Source organism: Macrobrachium rosenbergii, chromosome 3, assembly GCF_040412425.1.
Source record: "Macrobrachium rosenbergii isolate ZJJX-2024 chromosome 3, ASM4041242v1, whole genome shotgun sequence".
In the NCBI taxonomy this organism is placed as follows: Eukaryota; Metazoa; Arthropoda; class Malacostraca; order Decapoda; family Palaemonidae; genus Macrobrachium; species Macrobrachium rosenbergii.
Genome location: NC_089743.1, coordinates 16,113,400 through 16,123,419, shown reverse-complemented (window position 1 = coordinate 16,123,419; position 10,020 = coordinate 16,113,400). Strand labels below are relative to the sequence as shown.

The following is a 10,020-nucleotide window of genomic DNA, read 5'->3' as shown; positions in this document are numbered from 1 at the left end:
GGTAATGCCATCTATTCAACTGTTCTGGTGAGTGGACTTCCGCCCACAAACTGTTGTCTACATGTAAGTTTTGACAGCAGTTTTGATGAACTGACGGAAGAAATGACAGGTAAATTTGGGGATGTTAGTGAGGAGAAAGTGGGAGAGAGAGATAGTTTATCGAATGTCATTCAATAAACATCATTCAGAGTTTTTCTGGGCAGTGCCGGGTTGGCAGCTTATATATATATATATATATATATATATATATATATATATATATATATATATATATATATATATATATATATATATATATATAAATATATGTATATACATACATACATACATACATATATATATATACATATATACATATATATATATACATATACATATATATATATATATATATATATATATATATATATATATATATATATATATATATATATATATATATATATATATATATATATATATATATATATATATATATATATATATATATATATATATCTTTTCTGCTTCGGAAGATCAGCCCTGCAGTTCCCCTACAACTCTTTAGGGGTAAGGTTGCTAGCCCGACGTCTTTGTCCTTAATCCCAGCAGACAATGGTACCATTTTGCAGCCAAGTAATCTGGTGGGGTAAGAGAGTGCATAATCTGCATAAAAAAACAAACGTGGGCTAAGCACTGTACCACCCAGCCACGCTGACAACTTTGGCTGATTTCATCTTCTCAATGTGGGATTGGCTCCACCGCATCCCTATGCTATAAAGCACACACACACATATATACATGTATGTATATATATATATATATATATATATATATATATATATATATATATATATATATATATATATATATATATATATATATATATATATATATATAAATAAAAGGACGAGGACAAGCAAAACCATCTACTTTAAAATTTTTATTACTCTGCACTCGTAATCTTAGAGCAACGTTTCAAACCTCACTTCTTTCATTTTCAAGCTGAGAATTCCTGCTATCCAGGCTACTTCTGATGTTTTATATATACATACATACATACATACATACATACATACATATATATATATGCATACATATACATATATACATACATACATGCTTTCCTTATCTAGGGATATTTCATTCTTTTATGTGTAATCCATCCTCATTCCTTCTGTTTTCCTTAGATACTTTGAATCCCACCTCTCTTGATATATGACGAATTCTATCATGCAGCTTTGTAATCATATTCAAAGTGTGTAAAGCTTTTGATATTCATATATATATATATATATATATATATATATATATATATATATATATATATATATATATATATATATATATATTCTCACGTATTTATAAAATTCGTCTCTTCAGTCCATTAGCTAAGAAATCAAATTTAATGGCGGCTGGAGACTCCACTAAGGGGAGGTGAACTTACGTAGGCCTACCCCCATATCACATGATTTGGGGGAAACCATACTGAACTCTTAGCCCCAGCATCATACGATTTTCGGTGGGGGTAAAAAGCCATTAGGGACAAAAAGACCAGTCAGGGCCATAAGTGGGCTTCTATGCTGACCCTTAAGAGACTTAGCTGTAAGGCCTATACCTTCCGAACAGTTTGCTGGCTGTTGATTGCTATTTCAGATTGAACGATGTCCTGTGCCCAACCCTAAAAAATCGAATGAGAGGAGATTGAGACCTTGCCGTTCACATGCACTCCGTCACAGAATGCAAATGCATCAAGTCTCCCTTTCTCTTCACACTGGCAAAGATCTCGAGTCTCCTGTGGCAAAAATTCGTCTTTTGCAAGTGAGCTCCATCCACAGATGAAATAAGGTATGTCTTGAAGTTGCAATCTACTGCCAGTTCTTTTTCTGTTCTCGTGAATTTCTCCCCATTTTCAGTATTTCCAACTTTTCATTCTCCTAAACAAAGCCCCTTTGTTCAGTCAGCTTAGCAAGTACATTTGGGCCTCATGACTTGTCCCAAGCTCAAATTAAATTAGTTCAGTGATAATAATCAGAGCATTCCCACCATAGTGTTACCATATGCTAATCAAATCTAATTGATAAATTCCTCCATTGTGCATAAGTAATTTCATGTGAGAGAAAGTCATTGGATTTGAATGCTAGCCTGGAATTCTCTTCCAGAATCCTGTTATCTGGCTCTTCGAGCAGTCTGCCCCTGCCTTATGAACCAAAATAGCCTTAGACGTTTAACTGCCATCCTGCCACGTGGAAGAGTCTTCTGATTAAGCAGTCCGGCGGCACTAGACACAGCTCCCCACCCCTTTTCAATCCAGTTGCGTTAACCAACAAAAATCGTTTAGCCAGTCCGCAGTAAAGTTAATAGCGTGTTGAACTATTTCAGGGCTGTAGCCCTTTCAGATTCAGCTATTTGCTACACATTGTCTAGTTTTTATTGCACATTGTATGTGCTTGCTTACTGCTCAGTCAGCCCTTTCGTATTAATTTTCTGATTGCTCCTTTTGCAAATAAATTCGGTTTAAAGCATTTACTGGTTATATTTTAACAAGGTGACCTCCACTTTTCTGTTTACTTAGATGTGATATCAAGGTAAGTAAGTATGTTCATTAAATTTATCACTTATATTCTGAGCACTGTGTGTTGCCCTTAAGGCAGTTAATAAAAACATCCTTTTTCATTTTTTCCAACTGGCCTCAGAATATAGAAATATATATATATATATATATATATATATATATATATATATATATATATATATATATATATATATATATATATATATTCATATTCATGTGTATCCACGTACATATGCAGGCACACAACAATTACAATATATATATATATATATATATATATATATATATATATATATATATATATATATATATATATATATATATATATTCATATATTCATGAATGTATTTAAGTATATACGTAAAAAAAATTTTACACACTCTGAACTCTGAATACGATTACAATGCTTACTTAATAGAGTTCATCATATATCAAGAGAAATGGGACTTAAAATATCCAAGGAAAACAGAATTAATGAGGACGGAGTAGCGTAACATGACGAAATAGCACTAGTTGCAGAAAGTATTAATGAATTTGAATCAGTTAAATATTTAAGAACAATGATATCCAATGCAGGTTCTTATGAGCTGGATTTTACTGAGAAGCTTAAAAAAGGCAAGTCAAACAATGAGCAAGCTGAATCATTTCGGGAAAAAACAGACTAAAAATGCATCCGAAATTAAATTGTACATAAGTTTACTATCATTATAGGGACATGATCATATAATATATATATATATATATATATATATATATATATATATATATATATATATATATATATATATATATATATTATATATGTGTGTGTGTGTACATATGAGCTTTGCTGTGTAATCTTTAATACTTTAACTTACTCCTTCACTAAAAAAAAGACCAGGATATGTTTTTCTTGGGTACGGATGGAGTGATATGAACACGTTTTGTTAAATCCACCGTGGTTCTTGTTAACCTAAGCAGTAAATTATGTAGCTATGTACCTGGTAAGCGGCTGCCTTAAGTGGGTAATAGCCAAGATGACAACCTCTCCCCAAACTACACACCAAGAATCCGAACGTTTTCACGCTCTGGAGCCATCTCATCTGTAGAGAAATGGAGTTATATATATATATATATATATATATATATATATATATATATATATATATATATATATATATATATATATATATATATATATATATGTATACCTATATAATTATGTGCTTTTACATATACAGCGGTATACTACCGTACGTACGCACTAACATAGACACGGTTTCTGTAATTTTACTGTCATTATCGTTGTTAAAATAATATACATTTCAGTCAGGATATCAAATTTAAACTTTTACTTCGCACTAAATATCTGAATTTAGATGAAACCGTGACAACCTTACGGGTTCTCTCCTCATCCTAAAATATTGCAGTTGCGGTCGTGTCAGATCAAGATATTATTGGAAATCTACAACAACTCCTATATTTGAGAGAAATATTCCAAACAATCTGTCTTGTGATGGTGGGAACTGATGGTGTTGGTGTGAACCAATCCGTGGTGGATGCCTTTCATAGTGGTTGCGTGTTCAAGATCCCTAATTATACACAACTGTTCGGGATTTTAGAAGATATAGTAGGCATCATACAAGGTATGTGGAATGCCTCTTTCCTATAATTTTCCTCCATATTCAATGACTATATCGTCAAAATCTTACAATGAGCTTTTTTTAACTTATGTTCATCCTATAAGTCTCCTAAAAATTTCTGCCTTTGGTTGAGGCTAATTTTTACTGCTGCTGTACTCTAATACATCTGCAGACAACATATTAAGGGCAGTGTTTTGAATCATAAACATTTGGTGTCTACTTGGTAGCTAAGGGTATAAAATATTTCCACTACTTTAATACTTGCAAATCTTGCACAATCATAACAGCATCAAAATTATGCATAAAGAAACCTTCCGTTAAAAAAAAGAAACTAGCCTCTACCCTTCTACCTTGCATTAGGTATGTGTGTAATTTATTTAGAGGACTAACGATAGTTCGGAACAATTCTGTCCCTTACAATTTCTAAAAATAGTACTGAAGAAAAACAACATATGCAGCTATATGAACAGGAAAAGAATTAAGTTTAGATAACCATATATGTTTCATTTTTACCCCCAGAGTCTTGCAAATGCCCTGGAGATGATAACAATGGAGACGCTTCATGTGCAAGTAAGTTAACTTTCGTATGATTTTAAGAGATTAGGACGTCAGACAGATATGATTTACAATGTAAAAGCCACTTGTGTCATTACAACGGAACAGAAATAGCTAGGGTACTTGTAATGATTAAGGAGAAAGTTTGTACTGCTTCTTAGCATTTTCCAGAACAATGTTCTCGAAACTTTCAATAGCTTTCAACTTCACGAAACTAATTCCATGCACAGATTAAAGACACAATAAAAATAACACAAAGACAATAAAACAGCATTTGGCAAAGAAGTAATTTCAGATTTTTCTTTAATTTCAGTGGTGGGGAAACGATGCAAAAGTAGTAACGACTGTGACTACCTTAGCTGTATCAGTGGCACCTGCCAGCTAGTTCAGTGTACTCAGCCTGATACTGTTAAGAGCTTTGGCATCGCAAGCAAAACAATGTATGATCTGCACGAGACAGAAGCGTGGAACAACATTATCGATAAAGAAAGCCTTGTAAATCCTCTGAGTTTTCCATTCACCATTGACTTGACCTGGGCTAAGTCAGAAAGTGGGAATCCATGGATTCAGAAGAAGGTTGCTGAGGAACCCCTAACAGGATATCAACAAAAAGTGTCCCTCACATTTATAACTGACATGCTTCAATTTACAAACGAAACCAAGGCAAAAACACAGAGAAGGTATATCCAAACACGAGCCAGCCAGTTACCCAAAACATACATCCGCACAGACCAGCATCCCGATTTCACTCCGCCCTGGCTGTACAGGGAAACTCTGTTCGCCACAGGTAAGCCTAATGATTTAAAATTTTAGGTTTTTTTTTTTTCTCGCCTACTTTTACAACATTAAATCAGCCAGGTGTTTTTTTTTTATTATTATTATTTTTTTTCCTAAAAACCCAATTTGTTGCCTTCCGTCTTACCTCAAAAACTTGGCTATTTGCACAATAATACTGATTCTCTGGACAATAAGACTATTCCGTATTTTATTGTTTCATATCAGTTAATAACATTACCAACAATGGTGTATAATGACTTGAGCAGAATTGTATACACATTATATACTAAACAAGACAGATGTCTGCATCACGAAAATCAAGTAGGGTAGTAATTTACACTAAGGAATTATCCTCACAAGTATGCATAAAAACATAAAGATAAATGTACAATTTGCGGCCAGCATTAAACTCGTTTTATATACTGTTATAACAAGCTGATTATTTGTTTGCTACGTTAAATGCACGTCGAATGAGACAAGATAACCATTTGTCAAAAATCTTGCCAAAAATTCAATTATTTTGACTGGCCTCGAAAAGTCACGGATTTTGTGTTCGCGTGATCCTAAAGCTTCAAAACTCAATAAGCTGTGAGATGCCATCTAAAACATTCCCAAGTGAGAGTTTTAAATCTAAGTAATAAGTAGCTTGTAGAGCTCAGTACTGAAGTATATAGGCAACTTCGACATCTAACTTTTCGTAAATTCATATATTCATATCATATAACTGTGTTCTAGGATGCTGCCCACCTGGACTTTTCACTGCAGTGGCTATATTGGTGTGTGTGTATTTGGAGAGCTGCTTTGTGATGGAATATCCCACTGCATGAACGGAGAGGATGAAAATCCGCAAATGTGTTCTGAGCGTAAGTTAAGCAAACTGGTTTCGGTTTTGCACTGTGACATATCAAAAATAATTAAAAGTCCGTATTTAATCTTTTCCTTTATTCAGTTATCGTAATAATTCTGAAAACGACAATTATTGCACAAATGTTGGCTGCTTGTCAGACCTAAAGATCAAATATGTAAAAATAATACACCATCTAAAAGAAAGAGATTCATTGATCAGAATATGCCAGTTTCCCGAAGAAAGCCATGACTGTCTAATGAAGTCTGAGGATACTAAGGGTACATTAAAGTGATTTAGGGACTCTGGGCATCGGTGTCATTTATGATTGTGAAAAAGATCTTAGCTCCGACTAGGTAGAAGTAGTTTTATTAAGTTTAATAATTTGTTTTACCTTATTTGGCTTTCTCTGTTGCTTCTCTTTTATAATCCCTTCTCTATATCTGTATTTCTTTTTTCTTACTGGGATGCTTTCCCGTTTAGAGCCCTTGGCGCTCTCAACTAGAGTTGCAGTTTGAATAATAATAATAATAATAATAATAATAATAATAATAATAATAATAATAATAATAATAATAATAATAATCAGAAGAAGCAGAAGAAGAAGAAAAAGAAGAAGAGGAAGAAACTTGTATTCGGGTTCCCATCAGCCTAGTTATTATTTACTCAACGAAGAAGGTTGTTTAGTTACAGGAAATTATTGCATCCATACTCAGCTTACTGTACTTTTCAAGTAAATTCCCAGCGAAACGCAAGACGAAAACAAGTGTTTATAGACTTGTGCTTTTCCGAGATTAAAAGCTTCATTTTGAATAAAGGTACTGGCAATTACTTTACCTATCTGGACATTCTAATGCATATGAGGATGGATTTAGTTGTTAATTAATCCTTATATTTCACTCCAGTCTAAATATTTCGTCCCAAGGTCACACTAAAAACTATTTAATTTCTCCACTAAAAAACTCCTCGGTATTTACTCCTTTTCTTATAAGTTTTCTCTTCAATTTTTTAAATTATATACCTTAAAATTTTCCGCTTCTATCTAGTTATCCATCAAACGCACATTATACAAAAAGGATCACAGAGACTTCCTATAAATTAACTTAATCAATAATGCAAAATATCATGAACAACATTAACATTCCAGGGAAATGTGACGTAAACGAGTTCCGTTGTAGAAGTGGTCAGTGCATCGGGGAATTTTTCATCTGTGATGGGAAGAAAGACTGCAAAGATGGAAGTGACGAATTCTGCCAGGGTGCTAAGGACTGCCCTTCCCCACGTAGTGATTATTGCGGCTCAGGCGACTGTATTCATCCCAGTCAAAGATGTGATGGCGTTACAGACTGCACAGATGGCTCTGATGAAATGTCATGTAGTTGCACAGGGTTTAAGTGTACGTCCGGGGAGTGCATTCCGCAACACAACATTTGCAACGGAAAGACCGAATGTACTGATGGAAGCGACGAAAATTCCCTCATGTGTAAGAAGCATCCATGCGAATCGTACGAGTACCAGTGCACTAGTGGCATGTGTATATACAAGCAACTGGTATGCAATGGACAATTAGACTGCAACGACGGTTCTGACGAGAGCATCGTTCTCTGCCGCAATTACTCCTGCCCTTATCCATACTGGAAATGTGAATCAGGTCACTGCATCTATGACAAACAAGTTTGTGATACTGTTCCTGACTGCGACGACAGATCTGATGAATCCGATGAATTATGCAAAAATTGTATAGGTTTTCACTGTAACACAGGACACTGTTATGAGACTGGTGTAAGATGCAACGGAGAGGACAACTGCCCTGATGGGTCTGATGAGGAAAACTGTGCCACTTTCCTGTGTGCAGAACATAACTTTCACTGCAGGTCTGGTGAATGTATAGATGATATTCTTACGTTTAATGGACGAGAAGACTGCGCTGATGGAAGTGATGAAATAAATTTGGGCATGTCTGGACACTGCACTGAGGGTAAGAAAAATTTGCATTGTTCAACAGGAGAATGTATTGATGAAATGCAGATGTGTAATGGCGTTTATGATTGTGACAATTTTGCAGACGAGTCACTCTGTTTAGAAATGAATTGTCCATTACAACGACCTTTTCAGTGCGCTTCTGGGCAGTGTATTGAAAATTCTGAAGCCCGATGCAATGGCATCATAGAATGTCTCGATAGCAGTGATGAAATGGAGTGTAGCAGCTTCTCATGCCCTCCTTCAAGACCATTCCGTTGTAACAGCGGCCACTGTATACCAAAAGACATGCAGTGCGATGGTATCTTCCAGTGTAAAGACAAGAGTGACGAAGATGACTGTGGAGACGTTTCTTGTCCCCATGACTGTCAGTTCCGGTGCAAGAGTGGCGAGTGCATCTGGGATGAGCTAGTGTGTGACTATGTGAGGCACTGCTGGGATGGGAGCGATGAGGCCTTGTGCCACAGTTGGACGTGCACGCCACAGAAGTCTTTCAAGTGTCGAGACGGTGCCTGCATCTACGACTATCAACAGTGCGACGGAAACAGGGACTGCATGGATGGCAGCGATGAGATGAAATGTCCCACATAAAATCTAACAAACTACTTGTTCCGTTTAGTGTGTGTTAAGCACAGGAAGAATAGATGAATATTTACAAAAACGGGAAGAAATCAATATAAAATAAATCATTACTTATGAAAGTCACAGTCTACAAGTCCAAGTTATAAAATTTGAAATGTTTTATCGTTTGCACATAATGCACCAAAGTTTGAAAATCAGAGCATAATTATGCAGTGTTTTAAGTAAATCAAGGCATAATTACGCAGTTTTAAATTATTTAAATCTTGTACACACTTTTGTAATATTTAAGATTTTCTATAGGTGCACACAGGCGTTACTTCACTAACCATTCACTGAACTATGGTGTCTCTAAATTTTGCATCCTCTTCCTTCCAATAAACTTTTAATTTATCTGGTTGACCACAACCCAATTGTTTGGGCTTCCTTGAAATGCTTTCTCCATTTCTTTATGGTTTAACCAAGCACTTGTTACTGTAAAACAATCGCGTTCGCATAGAATCTCTTTAGCATCAGACCTTCGATTATGCTCGTAATGTGAAAAGTCGTTTTTATTTAAAGGTAGGCAATTCTAGAAACCCTTTCATTCCTTACCTCTGTTAGTAAACTGTGCAAGTGAACTAGCATGAAATTATCATAATGCAGCACTGATGTGCAACCCTGCTGTATATATAAACCTGAAAAATTCAAGTTCTTTTTTCCCTAAACATCCTGTTATGACAAGTTTCTTAGCCATATGCCAGAATAAAGTGCACTTTACATAGTTATAGTCGAAACAATGACAGATATTTGTCAATAATATATTGTTGTTTATTATTATTTTATATGTTTTGTTGGGCAAAATACATTTAATAATTCCATTTTTGTTTAATTCTTTCCAAGTTATTACAAACTATTTATATACCACAAAATAAAACTCTGTACAAGAAAGAGTTACATGAAAAGAAGGAAAGGCATGAAGAATGAATAGCTTATTTAAGTATGAAATGACATAAGTTACCAAGTTACTTGTACCTACATGAATAATACACTTTTAAGTATCAAAAATCTTCGGCCACCAAGTCACCTTTACCTAAAATTTAAAAAAAAAAGAGAGAGAGAGAGAGAGA

The 10,020-nt window shown here is 34.7% G+C and overlaps 1 protein-coding gene across 1 annotated transcript; it reads left to right on the top strand.

The window, feature by feature from the left end:
* The first annotated feature begins 3,968 nt into the window (after positions 1–3,968).
* Positions 3,969–9,771, top strand: LOC136828335 (sortilin-related receptor-like). The gene is made up of 5 exons (XM_067086236.1): positions 3,969–4,179; positions 4,696–4,746; positions 5,045–5,518; positions 6,244–6,371; positions 7,500–9,771. Exons 4-5 carry the CDS (start codon positions 6,245–6,247, stop codon positions 8,921–8,923), a joined length of 1,551 nt encoding a protein of 516 aa, XP_066942337.1. The 5' UTR covers positions 3,969–4,179; positions 4,696–4,746; positions 5,045–5,518; position 6,244; the 3' UTR covers positions 8,924–9,771.
* Positions 9,772–10,020: the final 249 nt, after the last annotated feature.

Coding starts and splice junctions, on each gene's coding strand:
- LOC136828335 (XM_067086236.1), top strand. CDS start 6,245: ATGCTGCCCACCTGGACTTTTCACTGCAGTGGCTATATTGGTGTGTGT. Junction 6,372..7,499: donor TCCGCAAATGTGTTCTGAGC/GTAAGTTAAGCA, acceptor TTAACATTCCAG/GGAAATGTGACGTAAACGAG.